This window comes from Thamnophis sirtalis, unplaced genomic scaffold (genome assembly GCF_051295495.1).
Source record: "Thamnophis sirtalis isolate CommonGarterSnake01/CBP01778 unplaced genomic scaffold, rThaSir2_p1.2 scaffold_4, whole genome shotgun sequence".
Taxonomy (NCBI): domain Eukaryota; kingdom Metazoa; phylum Chordata; class Lepidosauria; order Squamata; family Natricidae; genus Thamnophis; species Thamnophis sirtalis.
Window position 1 is genome coordinate 47,055,831 of NW_028261384.1, and position 13,788 is coordinate 47,069,618.

General features: G+C 36.3%; 1 protein-coding gene across 1 annotated transcript in view; it reads left to right on the plus strand.

Annotated features, from left to right (window-relative positions):
- LOC106552492 (ubiquitin-conjugating enzyme E2 E2) overlaps positions 1 to 13,788 on the plus strand; it is an 88,520-nt gene that overhangs the window by 7,557 nt on the left and 67,175 nt on the right. The window contains exons 2-3 of the mRNA XM_087712855.1: positions 2,193 to 2,376; positions 6,845 to 6,895. Of these exons, the coding sequence (XP_087568981.1) occupies positions 2,201 to 2,376; positions 6,845 to 6,895 (227 nt within the window). The 5' untranslated portion in view covers positions 2,193 to 2,200. The remainder of the gene's footprint in view (positions 1 to 2,192; positions 2,377 to 6,844; positions 6,896 to 13,788) is intronic.

Sequence of the window (13,788 nt, forward strand, 5' to 3'; positions counted from 1 at the left end):
CTTTAAGGAACAACAAATACTATTACACCATTTTGCTGATAACTTATCATTACCTTTATCTGATTATAGGGTACATAATTCTTTATTCTTATAAAATGTACACAGAAGAATGAATACTACTGGTCTGCTTTGATACTAAATAAAATATTACAGCATAGCCAATTAAATTACATGCATTTGAATATTCTCACATATTATGTCTAAATATATTTGACAGGCTAGACTATTTGACTATTTGATTACTGGACTGTAATCTTTTTCATATTTTCTTATCTTTCTCGTCCAAAATAGTGAGAGTTAAATTTGAGTGACCTCATAAATTTATAAAATAAAAATATATACTATAACAAAGAGAAAATTAATTCACACAACTTCATGAGAAAATTATACGAATCTTATATTCTTTTTTAATAAGAAAAATATAAGATTACAAATATAAAGCCTGTGTGTGTGTGTGTGCGTGTGTGTGTGTGTGTGTGTGTGTGTGTCGGCATATTCGGGTCTTTTCCCATGTAAGATTGAGAGTATCTTGGCGACGTTTCGATAAGGTCCCACTCGTCATCTTCAGGCTGGTGCCTTCGGCTTCATGCTTGTGCAAGCAAGCGTAATTGGAGCTGTCATCTTTTTATAAATATTGGTAGGGGTGTGTGGAGTGCTGGCTTTGTTGCTGTAAGCAGATTGGTTGGCTGTGTTGTAACATCTTGATTAGTTGATGGAGTTGATGTTTGCAGATTAGTCGGTTGTTTCGTAACATGCTGTGTGGCTGAGGTACTGGCTGTGTGCCTATTGTTCTTTTGTGTTGTAACAGCCTGGGTAATGGGCTGTATGATGACATCCTGAGCTCTATTGTAGTGATATCCTGAGTCCTGTGCTGCAACCTCCTGGGGGGTTGGCTGTGTTGTAACCCCCTGAGTTCTGTGATGTAATGTCCTGAGCAGATGGCTTTGGTGTAACATCCCGGGCTTTGGTTTGGCTCCGAGTTTACAGTTTGGCCATGTGTTCATGACGTGTGTCTGGGTCCGGTGTCGGTTTTTGTGATTGGGACTCATTTGTTGACTAGGGCTAGTTTCTAGATGTCTGGTAGGCGGGAAGTATCGTCACGTTCTTGGACACAGAACAGGACAATGGCATTGCCCTCCTTCCTTACATCAAAGGCACCACAGATAAAATCAGCAAAATTCTCCACAAACACAATATCAATATCAGCCTTCGGCAGTGACCAAAAAATAGCCAAATCTTTAAAAACCCCAAAGACAAGATCCAGCTAGAAAACCAAGGAGTCTATGAAATACATGCAAAATCTGCCCAGCCACATACATTGGACAAACTAATAAGAGACGCTGTCCTTATTTTGGGGAGAACATGGGTAGCAATAGTATTAAAAATCAACAGGCTGTCTTTTTGCTTAGTAACTGCCCCTATAAGGATGCACAAGACACTCCTTTTCATAAAAAAACCATACCAGCTTCTAGATCTAGCTGGTAAATTCCGCTGTTCTATAAAACAACAAGAGAATAATATGTGATCAAATACAGTAACCTATACATGCTGCAACATTTGTGTAAAATGATTTTTGACACAAATTGATATTTATTAGCTATTACCAAAACATTGATCACTTAGTGAATAGTGAACGAGTGGAAATTTTAAAATGGATAAATAAAACTAGAGAATCTTTTTAAAAAGTGCTTAACAATGGATGTGAATAATAAGAGCAAGACTGAGTCAATAGACTAAAAAAGCTGGATAGAAAAGCTGTACACTTGGAAAATGATACACTGGAATGATATTAAGAAACATATCTGAAATTATTGTGAAAAAATCTAATAAAACAAATATCAACAGGAAGACTCTTTTAGAAGACTGTAAGAAAAAATGAACAAGTGTAGCATTTTCATAACAAAATTCTTGTAACAAAAGACTATAAAGTCAACCCTCTAAAAATTGTGACAAAAAATAGCGAGAGCCAAACAATAGAAATTCTATGCAAAACTTACTAAAGCAGGGATGTTCCTATGAGATTTTAAAAAGGCAGGTTCCATCAGAATTTCATATTGTCAAACTGGTTATAGGATTTCATAACTCATAGGTTTAACACATAACATATTAGAACTAGATGAATAATAAAGCAAAACAGGAAGAAATGAAATAAAAATGAAAACTATTTTTAATTTTTATTACTTTTCTTTTAGAATATAAGATGACTACTGAAGGGCAAAGAGTTGATGATAGCCCAAGTACCAGTGGAGGCAGCTCTGATGGAGATCAGCGAGAAAGTATTCAACAGGATCAGGAAAGAGAACAAATTCAACCTAAGAAAAAAGAAGGCAAAATCTCTAGCAAAACAGCAGCTAAACTTTCAACCAGTGCTAAAAGGTACTTGCTCTTTGGTTTACTTTTCAGATTATTTTTCTTTTAATAACTATAATTGGTTGTCTTACAGTATTTATGTGCTAACTGGTCAATTGACAACTATAGCACATGCAATAACAGTTGCTTGTTTACTAACTATACTGATTTCACTGTTATTAAAGTTGGGTCATATACATAAGACTTATATAAATATGTGCAAGTGAGTAAGAGACAAACTAATGTTCATATTTGTCAGTGTATTTTATAGTTAATTAGCCTTAAATATTTCAGGCATTTCAGATAGAATCTCATAGTGATTCTTATTGCTGTAAAATTCATCGCTGTTCCCCCTAATTCGATAGATAGCAATAGCATTTAGACTTACCTATTACTCCATAGTGTTTTCCAGCCCTCTCTAAGTGGTTTACAGAGTCAGCATATTGCCCCCCAAAATACGTCCTCATTTTATTGACCTTGAAATGATGGAAGGCTGAGTCAACTATGAGCAAGTTAGGATAAACTCAGGATTGAACTGCTAGCGGTGGGCAGAGTTAGCCTGCAATATTGCATTCTAACCACTTCGTCATATATATGATAAAACACATAAGTGTGACTTTTATATTTTTAAATAAAAGTTTCACAAAGAACATAAAATCTAGCACAAATTAATAAAGAGTAAAAGAAGATAAGAGAAGTAAAAAGTACAGAAAGAATACAAGAACTAGAAAGAAGCTTCCAATTTTAGCAAGAATAATTATGAAACTATCCCTTAGTCTATTTTTTAAAAAAATCATTTTTTCTATATCCAGTTTTTCTCTAATCATCAAAACTTCAAATCATGTGTATTTTTACCTTTTGTGCAAGAGTATAAGGAATTTGAAGTAAGTCTTAAATATAAATATTTTTTTCTCAGACTAAAGAACTTAATTTAGCTATCTCTGCAAATTCCACCATCTTCATCCACTGTTTCTCCATTGTGGGTAATGTTGATTTCAGTGTGACTTTTAAATTTATAGTGTTGAATTACAGAATATCTTAGTATTTTGGCTTTCTTGCCCCTAAGAGGTAAATGAAATCTGGAGAACACTTAGAAATTTTCAAAGTCATGATTTCTGTATTTAGATTTGTTATGGATAGAGCTTACATTAAAAGGGTTTTCCAAAACACATGGCTTTACAAGCCTAAACATTTCTTGCCTTTCCTGTTCTTATGCATTATTGAATGCTGAAAACAAAATTTTGACATACCGCAATTCCATTCTTTTCTGTTCAGTCTACGTAGTCCACTGAGTTAGCAAATCTATCATTTCTGGTCCTGTTAATTTGTTACTGTGATTTTGAGATGATCTGCATTTTCAAAATATTATTTCAACATTTAATCATCTTAAAGAGAGCTTCTGAATTCAAAATAAAAAATGCAGAATATAACTTCACAACCAATGGTCTTTTAACAAGTCCATGTTGTAATTTTTCCTGATTATTTCAAAGATCTATCATCAATAGCTTCACCATAATTGTCAAGAAACTATCACTAGAAAAATAGAGTTAACTTTTAAAAAGGAAAATATAGATTTAATTAATGGGAGAAAAAGACTCCTTGTATACTCCTGTTATTAATTTATAGTTCACTTTATATATTAAACTGGAAGTTTTATTCCATGAGCTAGGGAAAAATAAATTTTTGGAAAGGTTGTGTAGTTAGCTCTGGTTATAAGCACCAAAGAACTAATATTAATAAAGCTAGCATTACATGAGGTTACAGGTAGTTCTCAACTTACTACTAGTCTCTTAACAATTGTTCACAGTCACAATGGCCCTAAAATGAGTGATTAATGACACATATATGTTACATCAACCTACTCTGCTCACATGTCTGCATTTTGGATATTTGTCAACTTGTTCACATTTATGACTAGTTGCCAACCATGTTGAAATGATGGGAACTCCATTTACAATCTTCTCTGCCAGCTTCCTCAGAAAAATCAATGGGGAAACCATTAAGAAAGATTTTAGGTGAAGGGCTCATTAGCACTTAATGCAGTAAGGGTAAATCCTCTCGCATGCTAAAGGAATGAACCTCAAAACGGGCAAAAATGATAGCAAATGCGAATATTCTGAGCATTTAGAACAGCAGCACCGTAGCGAAAAATGCTAGCGAATGCCAGAATCTCTGCCCCTTTGAAAGAGAAAATATTAACAAATACCAGCTTTTTGAGCCTTTTGGAACTCTGGTGTTCATTACTGTTTTCCCTTCTGGAAGAGAAAATGTTAGTGAATATCAGTATTTCTGTGTATCCAGGAGGAAAAACTGATAAACACCAGCAATCCCTCCACCACCATCAGGGCAGGAAAACAATAACAAACACCAATGTTTCAATCCACTCTGGGAAAACTGCTATCAAATGCCAATGTTTCCACCCCCCAGAGGAAAACAAATGGTACAGAACACCAGCATTTTAGCTGCTCCAGATGGGAATATGTTACCATAGTTTCTGTCCCTCTGAAAGGGAAAGTGCTAGTGAACACCATCCTGCTCACAATTGTTGTCCATGATGGGGTGGGGAAAAGGTGCAAGCCTTCCACCAATAGAGTGGAGACTGGAAATAGGCTTCTCAGATGTATGGGAAACCTATGCTTTCTTCCGATCAGGTCACTTAAGTTCTGCAACTGGAATAGCCAGATTGCCGTCATTGAGTGAAGCAGTCATATGGCATCTTGCTTAGTGACTGTTTCACTCAACGACCAAGATTCCAGGCCCAATTGTGATTATAAAATGAAGGATATCTATACCATATTTTGCAAAAGATGGGCATTATTATTTTTTATTTTGTGAAATTTTGGAGTTCTTGCTCAAAATCTTATATTTTCAGTTTGAAACAACATTTCATGAGATTTTATGTTTTTGTAATAGTATATCTCATTCTCCAGAAGCAAGAGGGGATAAGGGTGTCCAATATGCTATGGTAGCCAAAGATCTTGCTGACTCCCAGTTTTTGTGAAGTTTTTCAAGAGAACGTAAACCATTTATATCATGCAATAATTCATTTAAAAGAAAAAAAGTTGGTAATATATGTTATAATATATGTTACTGTTTAAACTGAGATTCCGTTTATATCTTTTATTTATTTGTTTGTTCCATTTCTATGGCTGTCCATTTCAGTAAATGACTATGAGAGGGTTACAGTTCAGAAATATATTGCAATGTATGATTTATTACCATTCATTGAGAACAATAGAAGTGACTTTCTGCTGATAAAATGGAAGATGCCAGCAAATATTGTTAGGGAATGCTTTCCACAATTTGAATATTACTTTTTTTTTCTTGTTGTTGTGTATATCAGTTGGTGATTTATCTGAAATAGTACATCTGAAATATTTATTAACGTAAAGGAAGGTAGATATACATAACATTAAATGTGTGTGACTTTATATTGAATTAAGCACCAAAATATCTGGAATTTGCATACCTATGTATTGATGAGATTTATTCTCTGTGGGGGGGTGCGTGCACATGTGCATTCACACATTTAAGCCATCAAGTTTAACATTTTGTTCAGTGCAGAAATTGAAATTAAAACATCTCTTAAAACTGTGCATATAATTTCTGCTTCAAAGCATCCAGTAAAATGTAGATAGGTAAGTCTTAGTTACCTCATTAAAAGATAACTTAATTTCATAGGTAACTGGTTCTGCTATCAAATTATTGTTTCTATTTTTCCTCCCAAAAGATCAACTGCTTTCTTAAAACTAAGATATTTATGCCCTATAAACTAAAATGTTAGAAAATGGATTGTGGCTTTCTTCTATACAATAATTCTTTTTATGAGTTCTCAAGACCACATTCAGTCTTTTTTTCTTAAGGCTCAACTCCACTCTTTTTTTTTTTTTACTTTGTCCTCAATCATTTAGTTTCAATTTCCTCATCATCCTTGTTTTTCTTTTTTGTACCTGTTCCAGTTCCATTGAAATATTCTTCAAATGTGGTGCCCAAGGCTGGACACAGTATAGCCAGTTGCTGGTCACACAAGGCCTACCTACCTCCCCAAGTAGGTTTTGAAGAAAACTGCACATGATCTCAGGAAGAAAACCTCAAATGTCTAATAGCTCTCTTATGAAAGGGCAGGCCAGATGATTTTGATCAGCAGTGGGAACAAGAAGACAGCAAAGGGCAACTGAGAGCACTAGAGTGCAGGGCATCAAAAAGGCAGAGATTGGGAGATAAGTGGTCAGGAGATGTAGCCCCACTACAATCATAGGTCTGTGTCTCTTCTTTTGGGATGGAAGCTATACTTTTTGTCTATATAAAAATTTCTCTTCAACTTCATAGCCAGTAAGAATGCTATAACTTCATAGCCAGTAAGAATGGTATAAAATTATACCACGTAGCCTTTTAATTTGTAATTAAAACCTCTTATATCATGTGATTAATTACCTTCAATAAAATTAGAAGGAAACTTTTTTAACATAGTTCTATTTGTGTTTTTTCTCTTAAGGATTCAGAAGGAGCTTGCAGAAATTACATTAGACCCTCCTCCAAACTGTAGGTGAGTTTTGAAGTTTATGTATATGGAATATAGTGTGATATTTCATCCAACATAAATGTTTCTTCAGTTTCATTAGACTTATGATGGAAAGATCTTGTTATTATTTAGAGTTGTTTGTGATGTGGCTAAAAAATTTTGCATCAGTTATTCTGGAAAAATAATGAGGGAAGACACTCAAAACAGCCTCTGAACAGTGAATATTTTATTTTTATTGTGATTATTGATCTGGCTGGATGGCATATTTAAGTGAAAATATATTGAAGGCATACTTGTATATTTGGAGGGCTTATTTTTACTCACTATGAAGCGCTTATAGAAAACCTAAAAAAACCCGCAAGATCTGGAGCAATAGTCCTCTCCGCTTGCACCATCTTTGCCCTGAGAGCATCTCTGGCAGCTGCTTCCTGCATCTCAGAAGGTCTGCGCTCTCTCCGCTGCTGCTGCTCTGCCCTTAAAACACTTTCCTCCATGATCCTCATGTTTCAGGCCAAGCCCTTCAGGGGCATTGTTTCTCGGCCCGAAACAAAGCGGCAGCAAGGAAGGAATCTCTGGCAAGAGCCTTACCGGTGAGCTAGATTCACCAAAAGCAGTGCCAGCAGCAACAGGACATGTTAGGGGAAGAGAGAGCCAGAACTGACTGCCCAAGATTGTGCTTCAGCTGCCGCCTCCGCTTTTACTTCTGCTACTGCTGCAGACACCAGAGATTCCTTCCTCACCTTGTTTCGGGTTGAGACGCAACGCCTCTGAGGGACTGTCCTTGATGGCACCTGAGGCCGCCTCACCTCCTTCTGCCCCATGGAAAAAAGAGCAGCTCCACTCTCCCCTCTCCCCTTCCTCAGTCTACGCGCTATTCAGGGGGTGGAGGAAAGTGCTCCTTGGCTGCTTCTCTAGGAGGACCACCACGCATCCTCAACAGGTGGGAGGTTAAAGGGCAACTGCAGGTGAAGAGTGGCAAGGGGTTTTGGCAGCGGGGGAGAAAGAGTTCAAAGTCAGTGGAGAAGTGTGTGTTGGGTGTGTGTGTAAGAGAGGGGGGGAGAGAGAAAGAAAGCGAAAGAGTAAGAGAGAAGGAAAGGAAGGAAGGGAGAGAGAAAAAAGAGAGACAAAGATAGAAAGAGAAAGTGAGAGAAAGAAAGAAAGAAAGAAAGAAAGAAAGAAAGAAAGAAAGAAAGAAAGAAAAGAGAAAGAAAAAGAAAGAAAGTGGGAGGGAGAGAGACAAAAAAGAAAGGAAAAGAGAATTTTTGACCACAATTGAGCCCAAAATTTTGGTTGCTGAGCAAGAGCATTGTTAAATGAGTTTCACCACATTTTACAATTTGGCCACGCCCACTCAGTCACATGACCGCCAAGCCACACCCACAAAATAGGCCACACTCGCAGAATAGATAGTAAAAAATTTTGAAACCACCACTGGAAGAAAGGCTATAGTGTCATATGTTCTTCAGGGAAAATTGAAAATATGCTTGTGTGAATCTTCCTACATCTACACAGATATTTAAAAACTGTCCAAATATTACAGAAAGATCTTTAAATTTCCCTCCAATTTTATATAGTTTAAGAACTGTTAGATTCTTTAAAAGAGAAGGTAAGGTAGATGTATTTTTGAGGAAATGTCACTTTTGTTTCAATTCATAACATTTATATAGTATAATTTTAACAGCACAGAAAGGTGCACATTATATGGGGAATTGTATGGGGAAAGAATAACATGAAAGAGGAAAAGAGAAGGGAATATGTGTTGATGTTCTTCTCCACATTATTTCTATTTCTAGTTCAATATATGTTCAAGCTAAAGGAAAAGATATAGCAAAAGCAAAAAAAAAAAAAAAGATTGTGGTGTAATAAGATTATTGTTCATCCCAGCTATACTTTGAACAAAGTTAATATAACAAGAAATCTGGATATGTATAACCCATGAAATCAGGGAGTCACAGTTTTTCACTGTCACTTTGTATAGTATAATCTTAATCTTTTATCCCCATAGGAAATGTTTTAGACTTTTTTGTTTATATGTATTACACACTAATTCATCATGCTCATAACTTGAGGGAAAAAGGAGGGGTATTTTTCAGATTGTATTCTCACCTTATTTCCTTACCATTGTTGCCACATAAATAATTTCAAAGAACATTAATGCATTTCTATAATAGTTGTTACAATGCTTATATTTCATGTAATAGATGCTGGTTTACACAGTAAATTTCAAATGAATGACAGTGGAATGTTTGGAATGTTTCCAGATTTATAATTTATACAATGAAATATTATTTTAAATAATTACTTTTTTGTACAAAGTTTATTTTACAGAAACAATTTGTAATACAAATCTGTAAACTGTGTGCATTAAATATGGACTTGTTCCTTGTGTGTCTTATTAACTGTTAACAGTTAACTGCTGTCATTGTTATTTTTATATTAATAAAAACTATTAAAATTCTGGCTCTTACGTGCATTAACTAAGAACAAAAAATAGTTACATGGTGAACAGTGGAAATATACATAGGAAGGCTATGTCTTTATTTACTGTACCTTTAAGTAAAGAACTGCAATTATCTAAATCATTCAGCAGATTATGTGCTTGTGTCATACAGGGCAGTACTGAAAGCATGAGTGTTATTTATGGTTTGGTTATGGTTATAGTTTATTAAACTTGTATGCCGCCCTATTCCCGGGGGGACTCAGGGCGGCTAACAAACTCATAGGGGAGGGGGTAATACAAAAAACAAACAAGACAAAACAATTACAAAAAACAGATTAAAACTCCTCAACAGCCACAACAATTCGAGTGGGGCTGGGAACACATCAGCCCCAGGCCTGCCGGAACAGCCAGGTCTTAACGGCTTTGCGGAAAGCCTGAAGGGTGGTAAGGGTCCGAATCTCCATGGGGAGATCGTTCCAGAGGGCTGGAGCAGCCACAGAGAAGGCCCTCCCCCGGGGGGTCGACAGTTGACACTGGCTAGCTGATGGAATCCAGAGGAGGCCTAATCTGTGGGATCTAATTGGTCGCAGGGAGGTAATTGGCAGGAGGCGGTCTCTCAAGTACCCAGGTCCGATACCATGTAGGGCTTTAAAAGTAACAAGTAAAAGTAACAACTAGCACCTTGAAACGTATCCGGAGTCTAATAGGCAGCCAGTGCAGCTCGCGGAGGATAGATGTAACGTGGGTGTACCGAGGTGTACCCACAATCGCTCGCGCGGCCGCATTCTGGACAAGCTGAAGTCTCCGAATGCTCTTCAAGGGCTGCCCCATGCAGTGCATTACAATAGTCCAGTCATTCAAGTTTAATGTTGACTTCAGGCATAAACCAGTGTTCATTCATATTTACTTAAAAATGTGATTGTGTCCTATTTCAGTAGAGTTGGAACCTAGATATTGTGAAGTCTAGATTTTTCTATCTGTATTGCTATTATCCCTTAATGAATGTCTATAAAAAAACTCTTATTGAAAGAAACTTAGCTGAAGAGTTATATTTTTACCTTAGGGATTTAAAATATTTTGCCTTTTAAAACTGAATCTCATTCACATTCTATAAACGTAGCATATAAAAAGAAGGTTGGCAGCAGCTAAAGAATTAATTCAGTGTTCCATGAGATACTATGTACGGAACATTTGCCATGTTAAATAAGTAAATATCTTTGGTGTCTTATCAATATCCTTCAAATATTGAACCTTAGTTTTAATGCAATAGCAAAAGAAACATATATGTTTGGGCAAAATAAAATGATAGTTAAAAACTGCTAATTTGTCCTTAATTGAATCTAGACAATAGAAGTCAAGAACCTGGGGAACTTTTTGTCCCATATGAATAGAAGGAATAGTAAAACATTTTTTTAAAAAAATGAAGTAATTAGGTACATCTTCAGTCTGAGATATAGAAGAATCTTTGTGCAATAGGAATTGATATTATCTGCCATCAGTCTCTTGGTTACCAAATTTGAGGATTAGGAAAGCATATTATGTGACATTGATTTTTCCTTTGGTTTCAGAGAATAATACCATTAAAAGAAATTAAGAACTATCATGGCTCACTGTCCAGTTGTAAAATTATATAAAACAAAATACTTGTCTCTTTCTTAACACTCCAATGATTCAATTTAGATAATGTAGACAAGGTAGCCAAATCCAGCAATTAGAGGAAATGTAGTTAGAACATGTCTGGGAGGACAAATCTAAAATTCAGCCTTATTGATGACCTCTGATGGAATAGAGTTGTTTTGTTGTTGCTGCTATTATTTTAATCTGGTTTTGGGCAGAATGGTGGAGACTTTTTTAGTGTTTTAAGAATGTAAATTGCAATAGAGAGCAAGCCACTCTAGAGATAATATGTCCCAAATAACACTGTTAAAGTACAGTCTCTGCTATTACATAATAGTATGCAATCTTTGGATAGTTGAAATCCACAAATAGGTTCAAGGAGAATACTTTCAGGCCACAGAATTCTCACTTATGTGAAATGACTATTGAATATTAATTATCATGTTTTCCAATATGTAATCAGTCATCAGGGATCTACTATCCCTCAGTGAAATCATTTATAGTGAGGACTTCCGGGGGGGCGGAGCCTGTCGCCGAGGAGGGCTCAACCGAGCTCCTCTCAGAGATCTGGTCTGTATATCTAAATAAGATAATAGATATCACCCCTTTTTGGCTATAAAGGGGCAGGGAGTAGCTCTGTGTGCTAGGGTCTATTCGTAATGCACAGCCTTTCTCTTTTTTTTGGCTGCGGACAGAGATTAGATCCAGCGTGAGCGGAGCTTTTATCTCCAGCCAGTTCTTCTCAGCTGCTTTTTTTTTGCAGCCCTAGACAGGCGATCCCCCCCCCCCAGGACAAAGCAAAGTTGTTTGAAGCTAGGATTAATACGGGCGGGTCCCACTCCTGTGAGATTTATGCTTTTATTACTATCTTAAATACCAGCACCATTTGTCTTAGAGGCTTCTTTGTTTAAACGGACTTCAAAATGGCGATTTCTCTCCGTTGGTGACTGATAGGAGATGTACGTAGCCGGTTTTACCTTCCTGCAGACCGCTCCTTAACAAAATAATTTTTTTTGGGTTTTTTTTGGAAACAGAGGGGAGCGAAAGCGCTGCTTATTTGTTTATTTATAATGGCACCCAGGTCAAAATCGAAGCGCCTCTCTACAAATGTGCCTAAAGAATCTATGAATGAACTTAAAGAATTTACACTGGAATCGCAGCCCTTGTCTCCTACACCCTCTACTGGAGAATTCTTAACACAGGAATTTTTTTTTCAAATGTTTAATGATTTTAAACAAGAAATTAAGGAATTTGTATTGGAGCTATATGGTGATTTAAAGTCTAAAATTGACCAAATGAAGGCGAATACGTTTGCAGCCGTGTCTGCCCTGTCAGATTATACCGCTGAAATAGAGAATAAATTGGAAAGCTTGGAGGAGGCTAATTCTAATTTGACTACTAATATTCAAATATTACAACAAAAAATTAGAGACACTCAAGAACAGCTCGTTATGATAAACTTCAATAAGAAGGCATTTGCAATAAGAGTCAGAGGATTCCGCGAAAAGGAGCGAGAGAATCTGAAACAGACCTTTGTTGAAGCCCTCAGCCATGCGGTGGGAAGCCCGGGACTTAACTTTGATTGGCAGATTCGGAAAATCTATCGCCAGAATTCGTTGGTAGCGGAACAGCGACAGCTCCCGAGGGACATAATTATATATTTCTCCACAAAAGAATCCAGAAACGCGATCATGCAAAAATTTTACAATAATAGTTTGAGAGTTGATGGCCAGGACTTGATTGTCTTCAAAGAAATACCTTTCCAGATATTGAGAGCAAGAAGAGACTATGCTTTTTTAACTAAAGAGCTTAGAAATCAACAGATTCAATATAGATGGGAGGCCCCAGCCGGCATTACGGTCACATTTGAGAATCAAAGACTTCGTCTCAATTCTGTTTCGGAGGCTCGAGATTTCTATTACAAGACTTTGAAGGCGGGACTTCCTGATTCACTTGGAAAAGAGGAGAGACAAGCCGAAGAAGAAGGCAAGCAACAAACCACATGGCTGCAAGATGGAGGGGGTAGCTCCCCCTCCCTCGGAGAAGCAGAAAAGCGGAGTTTGAGGATTTAGACATTCTAAAATATTCGCCAAAGTTGTGGATTGAATGGGGGTTTGCGACCTCTCTCCGGTAGAAAAAGCGGAATTTGTTGGTGGGGTGATACTGAATGTATATATGTAAAATGCATGCAGAATGATTTACGCTGTTTAAATCTTGTTAGAAGGGAAAGTTTGAAGAGATTATTTTAAAATAGAAGGTAAACTGATTCTTGTTGAAACTATTATTTGAATATGTGGAATGATCTATGCTATTTAATTTTTATTAGAAGGGAAAGCTTGGTGAAATTATTTTGAGCTAGATTTTAAACTAATGTCTGCATAAATTTGATAGTGGCAAATATCAGAGAAGCAAGGGATGAGGGTAAAATGCATGCGGAATGATTTACGTATATTGGTGGGGTGATACTGAATGTATATATGTAAAATGAATGCAGAACGATTTATGTTGTTTAAATTCTGTTAGAAGGGAAAGCTGGACGAGATTATTTTAAAACAGAAGGTAAACTGATTCTTGTTGAAAGTATTATTTGAATATGTGGAATGATCTATGCTATTTAATTTTTATTAGAAGGGAAAGCTTGGTGAAATTATTTTGAGCTAAATTTTAAACTAATGTCTGCATAAATTTGAATAGTGGTAAATATCAGAGAAGCAAGGGATGAGGGCAAAATGCATGCGGAATGATTTACGTTGTTTAAATCCTATTAGAAGGGAAAGCTGGTCGGGATCATTTTAAGATAGAATGCAAACTGATCTTTGTGTAAAGTAATACTTGATCCACTCTGCTTAAATTTTACTAA